Source organism: Schistocerca serialis, chromosome 5 (assembly GCF_023864345.2).
Source record: "Schistocerca serialis cubense isolate TAMUIC-IGC-003099 chromosome 5, iqSchSeri2.2, whole genome shotgun sequence".
NCBI classification, from domain to species: domain Eukaryota; kingdom Metazoa; phylum Arthropoda; class Insecta; order Orthoptera; family Acrididae; genus Schistocerca; species Schistocerca serialis.
In genome coordinates, this window is record NC_064642.1 from 714,762,821 (window position 1) to 714,781,720 (window position 18,900).

The 18,900-nt window shown below is 42.4% G+C and overlaps 1 protein-coding gene across 1 annotated transcript in view; it reads left to right on the forward strand.

Moving 5' to 3' along the window:
• Positions 1 to 17,885, forward strand: part of LOC126482191 (uncharacterized) — a 356,492-nt gene extending 338,607 nt beyond the window's left edge. Inside the window, exon 6 of the mRNA XM_050106170.1 lies at positions 11,706 to 17,885. Within this exon, the coding sequence (XP_049962127.1) occupies positions 11,706 to 11,816 (111 nt within the window). The 3' untranslated portion in view covers positions 11,817 to 17,885. The remainder of the gene's footprint in view (positions 1 to 11,705) is intronic.
• Positions 17,886 to 18,900: the final 1,015 nt, after the last annotated feature.

An 18,900-nucleotide genomic window follows, 5' to 3' on the forward strand; every position in this document is an offset into this window, starting at 1 on the left:
TGTATGTCTCCCTGAGACCCTTATCTTACCCCATTCTCATTAACCGTAGATAAAATGTTCCACGGAGGCAGTGGAACTTGAAACTTGATCGTTTCATTTGGCTTCGGAGGCATCGAAATGAAAGATATAAATAAGTTCGGCCTGGCACTGTCTTCCCTACTATCAGACTAGAAGTACCTCACCTGATGACCTGCTGCTCTCTGGATCGTGATGGCGTCGGATTCTTCTTCACGAACTGCGAGGACATCGATTGCTGATTGAATTTAACTGGTCAATAAAGAGAACTGTGGGAGACTACAAAGTAGTGTCAGACAGCTAATAGAAAAGTAGATATAGTCTCGGAAACACATTGAAATAGATGGTAACTAGCCAGTCCACTATTCCGGACTGCTTGCTGTGGACCAGGGTATAAAGAGTTGGAAGGACACAAAATACGAATAAAGTTAACGATAAGCATACCAGCCACTAGAGACAGTTTGCTGCAGATTAAGAAAGATGAACTCCAGGATTCGAATCACAACTTTAAATTTCTCATGTTAAACTTCTAAACTCGTGTTTATATCTGGTTGGTATCTGAGAAATGCATAAAACTTACTTTGATATCAGAATACGCAAATCTCAGTGCAGGGAAACAGAATACACGAAAATTTAATTTTGAACGGCAGTCGCAGATGTGGTCGGCCGGCGCGCAGGCGGGAGATCGGACAGGTTTGCGCGACTTTGTTGCGATGATGACAGACGCCACGCCCAACGACTCACCGTGCTTTTGTTCACTGGCAGGTCTCCTGTAACGTTGTGCCAGCGCTTCTGACTATCTGTGATAGTCTGGTTTTCCGCCATATGAAGCTCAATGACAGCTGTCTGCTTGGAATGCTTCTCAGTTACAAACGGCATTTTGAGGCTACATGTAGCGCCGCCGAAGCGGGAATATCCACAACAAATTCCGCATTTGGCCGAGAAAAAGTGTGTTGCATTACTTACTGAACGCTTCTCGTAATAAAGGAAAATTGAAGTACAACACTAGCCATTAAAATTGCTACAACACCGAGATGACGTGCTACAGACGCGAAATTTAACCGACAGGAAGAAGATGCTGTGATATGCAAATGATTACCTTTTCAGAGCATTCACACAAGGTTGGCGCCGGTGGCAACACCTACAACGTGCTGACATGAGGAAAGTTTCCAACCGATTTCTCATACACAAACATCAGTTGACCCACGTTGCCTGGTGAAACGTTGTAATGATGCCTCGTGCAGGGAGGAGAAATGCGTACCATCACGTTTCCGACTTTGATAAAGATCGGATTGTAGCCTATGGCGATTTCGGTTTATCGTATCGCGACATTGCTGGTCGCGTTGGTCGAGATCCAATGACTGTTAGCAGAATACGAAATCGGTGGGTTCAGGAGGGTACTACGGAACGTCGTGCTGGATCCCAACGGCCTCGTATTACTAGCAGTCGAGATGACAGGCATCTGAACCGCATGGCTGTAACGGATCGTGCAGCCACGTCTCGATCCCTGAGTCAACAGATGGGGACGATTGCAAGACAACAACCATCTGAACGAACAGTTCGACGACGTTTGCAGCAGCATGGACTATCAGCTCGGAGACCACGGCAACGGTTACTCTTGACGCTGCATCACACGAACGCCTGCGATTGTGTACTCAACGACGAACATGGGTGCACGAATGGCAAAACTTAATTTTTCGGATGAATCGAGGTCCTGTTTACAGCATCATGATGGTCGCATCCGCACATTGGAAGCGTGTATTCGTCATCGTCATACTGGCGTATCACCCGGCGTGATGGTATGGGGTGCCATTGGTTACACGTGTCGGTCACCTCTTCTTCGCATTGACGGCACTTAGAACAGTGGACGTTACATTTCATATGTGTTACGACCCGCGGCTCTACCCTTCATTCGATCCCTGCTGAACCCTACATTTCAGCAGGATAATGCACGACCGCATGTTGCAGGTCCTGTACGGGCCTTTCCGAATACGGAAAATGTTCGACTGCTGCCCTGGCCGGCACATTCAGCAGATCTCTCAGCAATTGAAAACGTCTGGTCAATGGTGGCCGAGCAACTGGATCGTCACTATACGCCAGTCACTACTCTTGATGAACTGTGGTATAGTGTTGAAGCTGCACGGGCACCTGTACCTGTAAACGCCATCCAACCTCTGTTTGACTCAATACCCAGGCGTATCAAGGCCGTTATTACGGCCAGAGGTGGTTGTTCTGGGTACTGATTTCTCAGGATCTATGCACCCAAATTGCGTGAAAATGTAATCACATTTTAGTTCTAGTATAATATATTTGTCCAATGAATACCTGTTTATTATCTGCATTTCTTTTTGGTGTAGCAATTTTAATGGCCAGTAGTGTAATTAGTTGTGCCTGTCATTAGCAGAGGTATACATTATCTGCAGCTGTGATGCAGCGTTAACAAATCGACTAACATGACTATTAGAATGTGCACATTACAATACAAAATACGTCGTGTGACAATTTGTCCATAAAGCACCACGTAACAAAGGGAAATCACCAACATCTGAAAAATTTGTTTTCAGGAAGAGAGATACGGATACTCCTAATACGGGCAATGTGAACGAGTTACGTTCACAAGTACTTTACGGCCACGTTTGCGTTGTTCCGGGCGCTACGCTGCCCACGACTGGGAAACGGCTCAGCCTCTCCAGCGGGAGCCACCAGCTTGGCCGCGGTCGCCGAGTGAGTGGCAGTTTGGGGGCGCAGCTGCTGCGCCCGGCGCTGTCTGGACCAGCAGACACCTCGCCTCACCTCCCAGGAGGTCAGACAGCAGTCTGGGCACACGCGCGCCAGTCAATTCCCCCGCCGCCCGCTGTCCAGGACCGCACAGCAAGCGTTCCGGGCGGTTGGCAGTCCCCGAGAAACTGTTGCGCCCAACACAGTCGACTGTCTGCCCCAGGCGGCAAGTGCCTCGTGTGTTTCGCGCGTGCAGTGCACTCTGTCAGAAGCATCTGTATTTCGTGGTAGCGACCACGGCTGACCATCGCTGGCGCTTATGGCGGCGACCTGAAGAGAGGTGTCATTCTTCCGATGTTTGGAGAGGCACAACAGAGCTATTCCTGGCGTATTGGTGTGCAGATCCCTCGTGAATGACTTCCGGGTCACCACTCTTAACTCAACTATGCGTATGTTATAATCGGTATTTTCCGTTCATTAAACCTTTCTGCTCTTCGTATCCTAGAGACCGGTTCACGGGTGTCCCACGAGAGGCTACACGCCGAGTTGATTTTACCGCATACGCGCCCTCTCCCACTCTCAAAAATTTCCCAGTGTTTGGCACAGTTATTAGGGTTGTTCACCAAAGACTGACGTCCGGTTCGTCGACTTACGGATGGCTGTGGAAACGGTGCCTACCATATTTGAAAAATTATTGCCTCCCTCTGCCTTTTCCCGACTCTGTTTTGTCGTGTGGATCCTGAGTTGGCAGTATTTATCATACAGCTAGGGTCAGCACAAACAAAAGCAGCGCACACGTCTTGTTGCGTGTGACTAATGTGTTGGTTATCTTTCATAAAAATCTTCTTCTCTGCTTGAAACTTTGCCGGCCGGAGTGGCCGTGTGGTTCTAGGCGCTACAGTCTGGAACCGAGCGACCGCTACGGTCGCAGGTTCAAATCCTGCCTGGGGCATGGATGTGTGTGATGTCCTTAGGTTACTTAGATTTAATTAGTTCTAAGTCTATGGGACTGATGACCTCAGATGATAAGTCCCATAGTGCTTAGAGCCATTTGGACCATTTTGAATCGTGTTACCATAGAGCTCGTAGTGGAAAAAAGTGGCTCTGAGCACTATGGGACTTAACAGCTATGGCCATCAGTCCTCTAGAACTTAGAACTACTTAAACCTAACTAACCTAAGGACATCACACAACACCCAGTCATCACGAGGCAGAGAAACTCGTAGTGGATATAATGCAGCTAGATAGCAGGGGAGACACGAAGTGATATGGTGAATGATTTACGCAGAATGTATCTTACACTGATAATTAAAAATAACTGGACGAATTATTACTGGTAATGGACTTACCTGTATGAAACGTAGACTTTTTGTTTCAACAGTGTATACATACGCTATTTGATCAAAAATATCCGGATACCTGGCTGAAAATGACTTACACGATCGTGGCGCTCTTCATCGATAATGCTGGAATTCAATGTCGTGCTGGCCATCCCTTTGCCTTGATGACTGCTTCCACTCTCGCAGGCATACGTTCAATCAGGTGCTGGAAAGTTTCTTGGGGAATGGCAGCTCATTCTTCATGGAGTTCTTCACTGAGGAGAAGTATCGATGTCGGTCGTTGAGACCTGGCACGAGGTCGGGGTTCCAAAATATCCCAAAGGTGTTGCATAGGATTCAGGTCAGGACTCTGTGCAGGACAGTCCATTACAGGGATGTTATTGTCGTGTGACCACTGCGCCACAGGTCGTGAATTATGAATAGGTGCTCGATCGCCTTTAAAGATGGAATCGCCATCCTCGAATTGCTTTCAACAGTGTGAAGCAAGAAGATGCTTAAAACATCAATGTAGGCCTGTGCTGTGATAGTGTCACCCAAAACAACAAGGGGTGCAAGCTCCCTCCATGAAAAACCCGACCACACCATAACACCACCTCCTCCAAATTTTACTTTGTCATTCTACACGCTGACAGATAAAGTCCACCGGGCATTCGCCATATCCACACCCTGTCATCGAATTGCCACATGGTGTACCATGATTCGTCACTCCACACAACGCTTTTCCACTGTTCAATCGTGCAATGTTTACGCTCCTTGCACCAAGCGAGGCGTCGTCTGGCATTTACCGGAGTGATGAGCAGCTGCTCGACCGTGAAATCCAAGTTTTCTCACCTCCCGCCTAACTGTCATAGTACTTGCAGTGGATTCTGATGCAGTCTGGAATTCCTGTGTGATGGTCTGGATAGATGTCTGCCTATTACGCATTACGACCCTCTTCAACTGTCGGCAGTCTCTGTCAGTCAACAGACGAGGTCGGCCTGTACGCTTTTGTGCTGTTCGTGTCCCTTCACGTTTCCACTTCGCTATCACATCGGAAACAGTGGACCTAGGGATGTTTAGGAGTGTGGAAATGTCGCGTACAGACGTATGACACAAGTGACACCCAATCGCCTCACCACGTTCGAAGTCCGTCAGTTCCGGCGGAGCGCCCCATTGTGCGCTCTCACGATGTCTAATGACTACTGAGGTCGCTGTTATGGAGTACCTAGCAGTAGGTGGCAGCACAATGCACCTAATATGATGAACGTATATTTTTGGGGTGTCTGGATACTTTTGATCACATAGTGTACTTGATAATCAATTCCAAAAGTGTCTTGAAGCTTTAACTGTTACCATTCAGTCGTTTCTCAGTCATTAATAGTACACACTTATAATAATGACTCAAACCGTTGTCAAATTGGTCAGGGGCACGTGACCGTTGGTAGAAACGAATATGGCCAGCGAATGTGAGTTCTGCTACTAATTAAACCCTCGTATTGCCGAAAAGTAACCAAACAGTGATAACAATTAACTAGTGAAGGCTTAACCGTCCAGAACAAGAGTGGATATACTTTACGTGTTATGTTCTACCACCCTAATGTCAGTTTTATTCCCGTGACATTTCACAAATAATTTCGAGTTAGATGCATGGAATCATTAGAGGAATGCAGAAAAGAAAAGCGACTTGTGATGATGGAATTTAATTAGACACGGTTAAAGTTGCGTGCAAAGGTATATCTGAGAAAGTTGCAAATTTATTTGCAGAATGCCTGTGGAGGAAGACAGTTCCCAAAAAACTGGAAGAATTTCGTGATTGTTCTGGTACAAAAAGAAGGGTACGAATAAAATTATACACCAATCAATTTCCTCTTCCTAATGTACAAGATATTCAGTAAAATTTTCACCAAATGTATGATCTTCATCTGCCCTCCGCAAGGCATCTTACGGTGTGCGGCGGACGGTATTGTGTGTACCATTGTCACTTCCCCCATTTTTCCTGTTCCAGTCACGAAAGGTTCGCGGGAAGAGCGATTGCTGATAAGCCTCTGTTTGGTCTCGAATCTCTCTTTCTTTCATCATCGTTTCGCGAGGTGAACGCAGAGGAACCAATATATTGTTTGATTCTTCTAAGAACGTGCGTTCTCAGAACGTTAACGGTAGATCATACCACGATGCAGAGTTCTCTCTCTTGCAGCGTCTGCCGCTTGAGTTGGCTTAGCATCTCCGTGACACTGTCTGAAACTGTAACGAAACGCGCTGCTCTTCTTCGGATCTCTATCAACCCTGTCTGCTTCGGATTCTAGACTGACGAACGGTATTCAGGTACTGGTCTAATTGTGGTTTTGTAAGCTTCCTGGGGATCCTTCAATGAATCTCAGCCTGCGATCTAACTGCGTTTCGTATCATGTGGTCGAGTCGCTTAAAATGGCTCCGTCCACAACTGCTTCCAGTGACTGTTCTGCAGTAGTGTAATGGTTTAATAATGAATCTTCCTGCTTACTTAAGCAGAATTTGTTACATTTTTTATATTAAGGGACAGTTGCCAATTCTTCCATCAAGCGTCGATACTCTGCAGGTCTTTCTGCATTTTGGCTACAATTTTCTAGCGTTGAGATTTCTCTGTATACAACAGCATCATCCACGAAAAGTTAGATGGAACTTCCGACGCTACCCACAAGGTCATTCACACGTATTGTAAAAAGTATTGCTCCTACAACACCGCCCGAAGTTACTTTTACATCTGTAGATTCCTCTACGTTTCGAACGATGTTCTGTTTGCTAGAAACTCGTGAATCCTATTCAACAGATAATCTGACAGTCTTCACCCTCGTATATTGTTCATTAGACGGCGGAGCGGAACTGTGTCGGAACGTTTTAGAAGTCAAGGAACATGGCATCCAGCTTTCTAGACGAACAGATCGAGGTGGGTTTCACAAGATCGTTGCTCTCGGAGTCCACGTTGATTCCTACAGAGGGGATTTTCACTCTGAAGAAATGACATCATATGCGAGCCTAAAACATGCTCCTAAATTCCTCATAGAAGAAATACTGAATTTCAGTCAAGTTAAGGGATAACAAAGCTATAAAAGTGGTATTAGCACAACTGGCAACAAGAACGTCGAGAGCGAAATTACAAAACAGATCAGTATTATGAATTATAACATTGTCCGGCGTGGATTTTGAGAACGATTGGGACTCAGTTTCATCAAAATCTGCAGTAACAGTCACTGAGCGCATATTTTGCAACACTTTCTTTTTTTGATACAGATAACCTGAGGATGGCTTCAAAACACCGAAATCAGTTGTTAACACTAATAAGAAGTTCAGTTCTGTAGTATTACGCGATTCATCGCTCAACACATTGTGAATCCATTCGTCAGCATTCCATGTTTCGCGGAGACGTCACCACTCCAGATGTAACCAGCAACCTACTCATGGCACGGTAATGCGCTACTCCGGCTGCTGCCAGTTTCTGAACAATGGTGCGGAATGACACAGTATGTTAAAGGGAGATGTTTCTCGGTGCCAGTCGAAAATATGAAGGGGTTACGATGTGCTTGGAGCACAATACAGCGATCCTCCCTTGTCGTGGTGAGACGTGGCCGATCTGCACTTTGGCGACGGGAATGCCTGCCCTCACATTCCCATTCCGTCCAACACGGGCCGCTGTCACATTCGAATGCCCCACAAATCTGGATAACGCACGATTCGATTAGCTGCCCAAATGGAGACCCTTTCAATCTGTCAGATGCTGATAACATTGCCTCATATGAGTACGCGACCTCTCTATGTCTTTCACAGTGGTCATTGAACATCTGACACTGTTCGCGTCCCTTATGTACCCAACCGGGCCTAGTAACTACAGTAACTACGAACAACGCTAGCACCCTCTGGTGGCCGTATTACTTATCACAGAAAACTGCAAGTCTAATCATTTACGTATCCGTCAATGGTGTGTACATGGACGAAGTTAATTGACCATGTCTTCTGGGAGCTTGATTTTGTTTTTGTCAGGCAGTGTAAATGTCAAAGCCTGTTATCAACACAACCGTTCCACTTTCCAGAACACTTGTCTTGTCAATATTGTCAGTTTTCAGCCTAAGTGTAACTCGTAATACATTTATGTTCAAGACAGTAGGCGCCACTGTTCTGCAAATCCAGCTGGTGAGCAGTCAATCCGTATCAGTTCTCCATAAAGTGATCTATCAAAATTTTTATCTCATGGGCAGTATCATCTGCATGGCATGAACTTCTGGATACGCCACTGGGATGTACCCAGGATGTGCCCCTTAATCGACACTAACAAAATATATATGGGGCATTCAAATGAAACCCGGTCACTAGTGTCAAGTAACGGTAACGATTTCATTAACTCAAAAATGTAGTTATACACAGTACACATACTCAAAAATAGTCACAAAAACTGTTGGCACATTTATCCCATTGCGACCCTAGCCGGTCGATTCCAGCCTTGAAGAAGCTAGTAGGTTGCTGTCGGATCCAGGCCTGGATCCAGTCACACACTTCGTCGTCCGTTGCGAATCGAAGTCCGTTAATAGCTTGTTTTAGAGGTCCAAACACATGAAAGTCAAACGGTGAAAGGTCGGGACTATACAGTGGATGTCCCAGCGTTTCCCACCGGAACTGCTGCAATGTCGTCTACACCGCATTGGTCGTGTGTGGGCGGCATTATCATGCAGGAGGATAACGCCATTGGACAACATGCCTCGGCGTTTCGACTTGTTGGTTCCTCTAAGGTTGTGTAAATTGGCTTGATAACGCTGGGCATTGATGGTGGTTTCCCGTTCCAGAAACTCGACAAGCAGTGGGACCCTTGTGGTTCGGTAGTGGACGATAACTTGTGTAACCACCATCTCTTCGGCGTGAAACCTCACTGGCGCTATGCAACATCAAACAGTGCTCATGCGTCAGTCTCTCTACCAATGGATGGCGCCACCATATCCGCAGTTACGTGTTGCCGCATTACGTGTAAGGCAACGGTAGACGCACTGACCAGGTTTCATTTGAATGAACCTCGTAATTAATTGGCCCTCTCCCAGCTCTTAGTAGCCAACTTTCGTAACCAGATATAAAGCATTCAGTTTTTGCATTTTTATTATGAAACTAGCAAACCTGATAATGCTTCCCAATTGCTAAGTCTGTATGGAAAAAGGATGTATGTTATAATCTCGTTCTCCCCCCTCGCTTTGTCCTCCACCAACCATGTGTCTCCGTCTCCTTCTCCCTCTCTGTCTGTCCATCTCTTCCATATCCTTCTGTATGTCCCATTTGCGCTCCTCCTTCTCTGTACATGTCCTCATCCTCTCGCTCTCTCTGTCTGTCCTCTCTCTCTCTCTCTCTCTCTCTCTCTCTCTCTCTCTCTCGGCCGTGCGGGGCAGCCGCGCGGTCTGGGACGCCTTGCCACGGTTCGTGCGGCTCCCCGCCGTCGGAGGTTTGCGTCCTCCGTCGGGCATGGATTTGTGTGTTGTCTTTAGCGTAAGCTAGTTTAAATTAGATTAAGTTGTGTGTAAGCCTAGGGACCGATGACCTCAGCAGTTTGGTCCCACAGGAACTTACTACCTCCACCACCATCTCTCTCTCTCTCTCTCTCTCTCTCTCTCTCTCTCTCTGTCTCTGTCTCTGTCTCTGTCCATCTCCTCCCCAATCTCTTTGTCCATCTTCTTTTCTCCCTCCCCCTGACATTGAGCTTTGTTTATTTCTATTGAAAATTCAGATTTCATAGCAATATTCAAATCATAGCTAATAAGCTAGAAATACAACTTTTCTATTTTCTGTGAATGCCGACTGGGGGAAGCAAACAATATAATTTTTGTTTAAAAATGTTTATAATGAGAAAGAATATGTGTAGGAGAAACAATTTTTCTAATGGTTTAAATACGCTACTATCGTTGTTAAGCTTGATTGCGAGAAAGAAAACAAAACCACACATACTCACAGCAGAACAAAGCACAGTATTCTCTATCTAGCAGTCGGTTTTAACAGAAAAACTGCAGATTGTTGTTTAAAAAACATATACATAGCAAATGCCCACATAAATCTATATTAGAGTCTCCTATAAAAATCTGAAATAAATTGGTCAAAAACGTTTCGAGATTTATGCTAACAACGTTTCCGTGCTATACAATATTGTCCATTCGAAAGTTCATTAGAGCAACGTGCGAAAATTTGAAGCAAATCGGCCATGAACTTTGTGAGAATTTTTGTAACAGCATTTCCGACGCTCCAGTAGATATCGAGAGACATGTGCGTATTCGAAGGCAAAGTTGTGACAAAATTTCAAATCAACTGGTGGAGAACTTTCGGAGATTTGCGATTTGCAACAAACGAACAATTATATTTTGATTTTTATAGTCAAGAAGGAAACGTAAAATGTTGTAGAGTGGTAACCTGTATAGTATAGTAAAAATGGTTCAAATGGCTCTGAGCACTATGGGACTTAACTGCTGAGGTCATCAGTCCCCTAGAACTTAGAACTACTTAAACCTAACTAACCTAAGGACATCACACACATCCATGCCCGAGGCAGGATTCAAACCTGCGACCGCAGCGGTCGCGCGGTTCCAGACTGGAGCGCCTAGAACCGCTCGGCCACTCCGGCCGGCCTATAGTATAGTACACGATAATAAATAACACAAAACAGACAGCAAAACAGTATCACATCGTAATTAAAATATACTTTTACCAGCGTTTGCGTTGCGAATGATCCACAATGGAGCATATATGTTTTTGATCTTTTTTTTATGTTAACATTCCCGCCAACTTACTGACTCTTGACGTCCTTGCACGTCCTGTATTTAAAATAAATGGAAAACACTGTTAAACCAAGATTTTACTGCTGTGTTAGGTATAGATTCACTACACGTTAGTGATATATGAAAATTTGTGTCAGGCCGGGAGTCGAACCCGTATTTCCAGCTTATCGCGTGGCGTCGCATTAACGACTTCATCTACCAGCGTGCGCTCCCCGGACCGACGCAGATCACCATATGTCACAGACTACTATATGTCTAAATATTTCGTAGAGCTGTGGATTTTCAACAATGTCTATTCTCCCAGCCATGCAAGTAGCTAGGAAAGTACTCCATGCAATTCCTTAAATAATTTGCTTGGAGTCAAAGAAGTAAACATTGCTGCAAGCGTTCTGACCTTTTCTCCTATGGCATCCTGTACAGGAAACAACTGTGACCTGAATCTGTACCTTAGTGAAGTAATGATTTTCCTACTCTCATGAAGTGAATATCACTGACAGCTTTCTAATTTGCGATTTTATACAGCCTATATAAAAAAAGCTACTGACATTACATCGTATCTCATGGAATTCGGCTAATGATTTCCTCACTGTCATAAAAGTGAACATTATTTCCAGCTTCTTGATTTCTTTTCATTTTTCCTAGAGCATCCTGTGTAAAAAGAAAACTATGGACCTAAGATAGCTCGTCGTGGAACTCCATTAATGTTTCTCCAGTCATAAACGCGAGCAGTACTTCCATCTTCCCGTTTCCTGACCGTTTCTCCTAAGACGTTCTGTATAAGGAAGAACTACAGATCTAATATTGTACCCCACAGAACTCCATTAACGATGTTTTCCCTCGGTAATAATCGTCTGCTCTGTCAACATTTCTGCTGTTGCAGAAGATGGACGCCAACAAGGACGGCGTGGTGACGCTGGAGGAGTTCCTGGACTGCTGCTCGCGGGACGAGGACATCTCACGCTCGATGGCGGTCTTCGATTCGGCCTTCTGATCGCCACCGCCGGCAGCGAGTTTCGCAGCCACCGCGGCTGCAGCACCTCATCCCGGACTCCGAAGAACCGGCTTTTTCTTTTGGATCTGAGAGGCGCCTCTGTTCAGAAATATAGCAGCCCCATGGATTCGGAATGGAACGTCACTTTTTGAACGAGACGGGGATATATTTTCTTTGTCGTATTCTACAGGCACGATGGGAGCGACAATCTCACTTGCACCAAGCAGTTGTCGTAATTCGGACCTGCTGATTACTTTTTTTCTGATTATCGCCCACTTTTATGTTGTTCGTACTTGGTGTACCAAATTACAGTATTCTTTTATTTTGCAAAATTGCTCCTCTGAACTCTAAGTTTATCCTGCTTTTGTGTAACTTGAAAGTACCAAACTGAACTCTCCTGAGATACGTATTTAGATTATAAACGATAAAAATATGTCATTTCGTGACGCAGACATCCTCATATTCAATACATTTGTCTAACTGTTCCACCAAATTTTTTATTTCATGGCAAAAAATTATTTTTGCTTGTGGCCAGAGAAGAAATGCACCCGGATCTTAATTTTCCCAGGTAGATTTGGTCCCATGAAGCAGTTCTAGGAAGAAATCTATTTCAGTGTTACTTAGCTTTAGGATGGTTTCGAAGCCCCGCACACCCAATCTGGTTTCCCAATGTACAACGTGCGGCGTATGAAACTCCAGAACAAGGATCGATGTGCATCTGATGTTCTTCTCACAGTATTAGGACGGTCAGTGTGGTGGACAACGACAGTTGTACTTTTGTAGTTAAACGGATCTGCCCGTTAGTACATCATTAGTCCGCAGTTATCGTCGTACTTTCCCAACATTCTTTATGAATTCATCGAGATTTTATGGCGTCACAAAAATCATTTAACAGCTTTATGTTCTACGGTGCACAAGGAATAGCGCCAAGGCTTCTTATTAAGCCGAGGGTGCCATCTGTCAGCAAACAAAACGCATTTTTAAAGAATGTTTATTTCTCTCGGGGGAATTTGAAATGCTCGGAAACTGCAAATGGAGTAATCATTTTGAATTTCGTGTTACTTTTTGCCGAATGTCCGTCAAAGTAGAGTGTTATGGTTATACAGTTTCATAGTAGAAAGACACCTCACGAACGAATCGCTCCTTTTGTGCTTGTATCAAACCAGTAACTGGAGGTTTGAATTCCTCTCTTCGTATCATACAAAGAGTCGGTCAGCACATGACATACATTATTTTTCGACCACTGACGTGTAAAAACTACTGCGTATTTTCCTAAGTAGATTTGTTAAATTACTCGAGAGTCAAGTAGGAAGTAGCACTGCTCCGAGGAAGTAAATATATTTTTGTATTGCAGTACCACATATCGTAATTGGCATCCCAGAGGAGCGTAGCAGGCGTGCGGTAGCCAACAGATGAATAACTAGAATGACCCCACTAAATGCGAGTGAGTTTACTACCCGACACATCTGACCGTCACCTGGGTCTTGGATTTGTCTGTTCAGATTTGTAGAATACGACCTGCTGCCGGTGAATTAGTGATAACTAGTTTAACACTACACCACTATTTTTCAGTTTGCAAATTAAGTTACGTACGCAAACTGCAGCTAGACAGTTGCAATAAATTTCAAATTTTAACGCCATGTAAAAACGTGGTTGCAGTAAATATGTCGCGAGAAACACCAAACAGCCACAATTAAGGTATAAATCATTTATTCAAAGAGCACCCATATTCCTACAGGTTCTACGGGATTTGTTTGTTGAGATCTCGTCATGTGCATTTTTATCATCGAAGCATCATTTTTAAGGGGCCACCAGGCAGAGCCAGTATAACACTAATTTACGTACATACTCGATATGTTTTTGATGTAGAATTTAATGAAGTACAGATAACAAGCACTTGTTGCTAATCACTTAACGACATAACACGTAACAAAGTGTCAAACTTCGTTTGTCTCTGTGGCCCCAAAGTAACGGAGCTCAATAGAAATCTGACTTAAAACTTTTTTCTAAGAGTTCAATTTAAAGATAAATATCTTCGCCAGTCTCTGCCGTCATGAGAGACAATGCAGCTTCAATTATATCATAAATATTATGGATAGACATTACAGTTTGTGATTTCTTTACGATTAAATTATAATGTACAAGGTTTTATTAATTTGCTAATTATTTGTAATGTTCATAGGTTATCGGAAAACCAGCGAGACAGTTTTTTCTTCTCAGACAGTTTCTGAAAGGGCGTTACTGATTTAAGTGATTTAAAAAATAAATAAAATTTTAAATTACAAGGTAGGCTACTTATAATACTAGTAATCTTTTACTTTTATTGGTGGTATGAAAGTACTGTTCGTGAAGAGTTTCTTTTGGTGCGTTAATTTGGAGAGAAATTAGAGTTTTCAGTGGTATAAAACTATAAAGTAATCTCGGACAGGTCCTATAGAAAATAACCACCTATTCAGAAACTACAACTCCTGTGTTTTTTACTGTACCTGAACGTGGTCGCCGCTCGAAACTAGTAGTGTCGTCTTAAACTAGTTATCACCATGAGACAAGCAGGAGGTACTTCGTTACAAATCTGAGTATTTAGATACAGTCATATGATGCCACAGGCTAAGACTTGTGACATACTGCTGAGTTATAATAGGACTGAAGTCATGGCTACAGCTAGGGATTCAACTATTTCTCTTTCCAAATGTTTTCGGAGATTCTTTTGCCATTCATTTTCCAAAAGGTATTATAATGCAGGATTATTTACAAATGAACGTGTGAAAGTAAAGAAGATTTATTCTTTTACGGAATGACACGGTATCCACTAACCTATGCAGTGAAGAGCAATTTCATAATTTCGCTTTCTTCAGATTTCAAGTGTATATGTGGTTGACGTTGTGGGTTCCATGGGAACCCAAAGGTGACACCACAGATGTTTAGACGTCAGTGTATTCATCCAAGTCGCTTCACAATACATATTCGGTTATCCATCCCACTGCAAGAGTGATGCAGTTCACCAAATAGGCCAGCTAGATACAAGATAACGGGTAAAAAACGCACAGGTGAACAAGACCAGCAACTTCAGACTCTAAAAAAACAGAATTAGTGTAAACTGTATTTTACAGTGCTGTTACGCCATAATCAGTAATTATTCACTGAAAAAATTACGTTATGAAGGAAAAGAAGTATATTCTGCATACGCATGATGTTACTACAGATGTTGACCCATACACAACTAGTACGTCACTCTCACATTTTGTTGTTCAAGAGGCCGCCAGCCTCTGGTGAAGATGCGTATTTTCTTCGGCATCTGCAACAATCAATGAATTTATTTTAAAGATACTTTCCAATAAAATTTAAGCTGAAACAAAAATTACACACATCTGATTTTCTGACGTATTACCACCTCTAGGGACTCTCAGCACCCTTCTGTTCTTGAAGTTTGATTTGATACAAACCTTGTAAAGCCATTTTATGTATTTGTACCAGGACGCTGCTATTTTTGAAGCTTTATTCAATAGTTGTACAATAGGCGATAAGCTTAATTCGGCTACATTGTCGTTTTCAAACGATATGCAGTTATATAGCGCTATTAGTATATACAGTTTTTACATTAAATATCTAATTGGTTTTGTAACAGTATGTCCAGTATTTACTTCCATATCTCGTTGTTGACGTTGTAGCTGTCAAGTATTTCTGCGTGCTGTATTTGTAGAGTAGATTGAGTTGTTTTTGTTTATAGATATTTTTTCTCGGCAGTAGTCGTTAAGTAATACATGTTGAAAATCTCATTTTCTATAAATATTGGTTTTGTAACAATATTTCTATAAATACTTCTATAAATATTGGTTTTGTAACAGTATATCCAGTATTTTCTTCCATATCTCATTGTTGACGTTGTAGCTATAAAGTATTTCTACGTGTTGTATTTGTAGCGTAGATTGAGTTGTTTTTGTTTATAGACATTTTTTCTCGGCAGTAGTCGTTAAGTAATACATGCTGAAAATCTCATTTTCTATAAATATAATAGCCTTATGTAGAAGACTTCAATGAAGTTCTATGGTTACACATCTATCGTATTCATCTATGGAGTGGATTCTGAACTTAAGCATAAAAAAATTATTAAAAATTTCATCGAAATTTTAGAACATGGTAACAGATAACACGATAAGCAAATACTACTGACACAAAGCTACACAATGAATCTACAACCTCAACACAATTCCATGGATGGAAAAGATAAGTATGTAACCATATAACATCGTTGACTTTTGTCAAGTAAAGCTGCCATATTTATAGAAAAAGAAATTTTCAACAAAAATTACTCAACGATAATATCTACTGTTGAGAAAAAATATATGTAAAGAAAAACAACTCAATCTACGCTACAAATATAATACTCAGAAATATTTGACAGCTAGAACGTCAACGATGAAATATGAGATTAAATACCATTGAGATAGATAACGTAAAGATTATGTACACTTACAGCGCTATATAATTGCAGATCGCTTGAAAATGGCAATGCAACCGAAATAAGTTTATCGTCTAATTCTATAAGAAAAAAAGCAACGTCCTGGTGTAATATACATAAAATGTCTTTACAAGATATTTACTACGCTGCAGGTCCTGAGGAATACAAAATGATCCAAACCTGTTTCTCACTTTAGAGAGGTGTCTACAATCATCCTGCTGCTGATGTGCTGCATGCAGAATTTTGCTGGAACTGGCTTGAGTAGGTGGCAAACGTTGTATAGACAATGTGAGTGATTCTAATTCTTTTATGTAACCCACCTATCTTGCTTCAAGGCGACCATTCTGTAAAGAAGAGCAACAGCGCTTCTGGTGGCGTGTGCATGAACCACACACATACAGCATTAAACAAGAAATTTACGAACATCGTCCATCGTTACAAATTGTAGCGGATCGAGCAAGTCAATACAATTAGAAATAAACCAGCTTTACTTTCACACCAAACTCCTTCAATAATCGTTTATTATGTCCACATACTGCAACAATGTGGATTTAGAATGCTAGGATCTCTGTGTGCGCAGATGGCAGTGTGAAGTGAATTGATGAGAGGAATTGTCTGTGGCAGTCGGAAAACGGTACACACTCAGCTGTATCTTCAATGGAAGAACCAATGAAACCTAATGCACCTCAGTTTCATCGATATACACATTCATGGCTGGATACCGTTAATATGTCAGTAGTAGGCACTGACCTTTTACTGCGTTGGCTTTGTCCTTTAATCACTGTAAACCAATAATAATTAACTTCCCACAGAACGACAACCACTCTGCAACTTCTGGCGTCCCGGAGCTAGTCCTGAGGGAGGAAAAGCAGATGTAGGTCACTGTACACAACATATCCAAAAGAACTTTTCATTGTGAGACACGTATAGAACTGATTCAAATTCCTTCTGCAAGTTAAAAATCAGTGTCACTCATTCCTAGAACACCGATCATACATCCCCTGTGAACCTACCGTACGAAGGTCTTAACCAATTAATAAACTGGTTTGTGTCACTTCATCTCTTCAAGGACCTTCGCACCTACTCAGAAGCTACTTGCCAAGTTAATCTAGATACCCATACAAGTGTTAAATGTCTTACGTGTACGATTATCTGTGTTCTTCGTAGGAGATACGTATTACCAGTTTTGTGTGCAGTTCATATGTGGACCACTCTCAAACATGTGTACATTGTGTTTGTTTACGGAGGACAATCATAAATCAGAAGTGAGTGTGTTGACCAGTACATTAACAGTGTTCGTGTTTTCACCTCACTCAAGCCACACCGAGCGTGATATGGCGACACATAGAAGTCTGATTAAAAAATGAAGAGCAACACAAATCTTTCGGAACATAAAATACTTCACATTTAAACTGTTATATATCTGTTGGTGTTATTCATATATTTACTGGATGAGATAGTGTTGTTTCTGAAGGTAAGTTTACAATATATTTATTATACATTTAGATACGAAAGGGCAATATATTGTCGTTGAAAATTCATAACATACTGACGTTGTAACTAAAATATATGAATGTGGAAAATTAATTTATTGCATATATATATGTATACATGGGAAATTAGCTATATTGTTGTAAAGCAAAATTAATAAAAAGTATCGACAAAACATCACGGTTGGCACCTTACGTTATTAATAAGATCTAAATAGGTTGACTTATCGATGTATACAGAAAACCAAACAACCTACACCCTATCCTAACAGGAATCGAAACTTTATGTACCATTGCCCATGCAGACCAATATTTACAGAGGTATCACTGCTTTTCTTTCACTCGTAATATGTAAAATTATCACATCAGAATTTCATAGGGCTGTCTCGTTTAAAAGAAGTATTTTGGTCGCTAAATGGACGAAAAGTTTCAGTAATGATCCAACCGAAAGCAGTCTTAACTTTGGTAATACCGTAGTGCAATACACACTAAGACAGAAAACAAGACGACGCGCCACGAAGGAATTGTCATAATGGGACTGAAATAGATAATCGTGATATACATGCGCAGACACACGAATTACCACTTGTTCCATTAAGTTTCGGGTGTGAAGCCGCAAGAATTCTCCTTCTTCTTCAAATATTTCGACTGTATAACGTTCAGCCATCTTCAGAGTGAGTCGCAAGACTGCCGGTCCAGTGCTCGCTTCGTCCCTTTATACTGTTGTACCGCGCAACTGCGCATGCGGCCACAAATGCAAATGCGCCAGAGACGTTGGTCGGCGGCAGAGACGTGCATAATGCGCGAGTTACATCTGTGACTTCGCAGTCGGTCTGCGTTAGCATGTCGATATATCATTGTGAGCTGCACTGTGACGATGTCTTTGTGAGTTTTTTACACCAAGTGCCGGATTCCATGATTTATCAAGGTTGAAACCACTATCTCTATTAATTAAATTGGTCGTCAAGCGAATCTCAATTGCCTCCTTCACCATCGAGTCCCAAAAAGATTATGTAGTTGCCAAAATTTCTACGTTGTCATACAACATACAGTGACCAGTGTCAATACAGTGCTCTGCCTCTGCCGACTTGTTAGGTTGTAAAAGTCGTGTGTACCTCCGGTGTTCTGTACATCT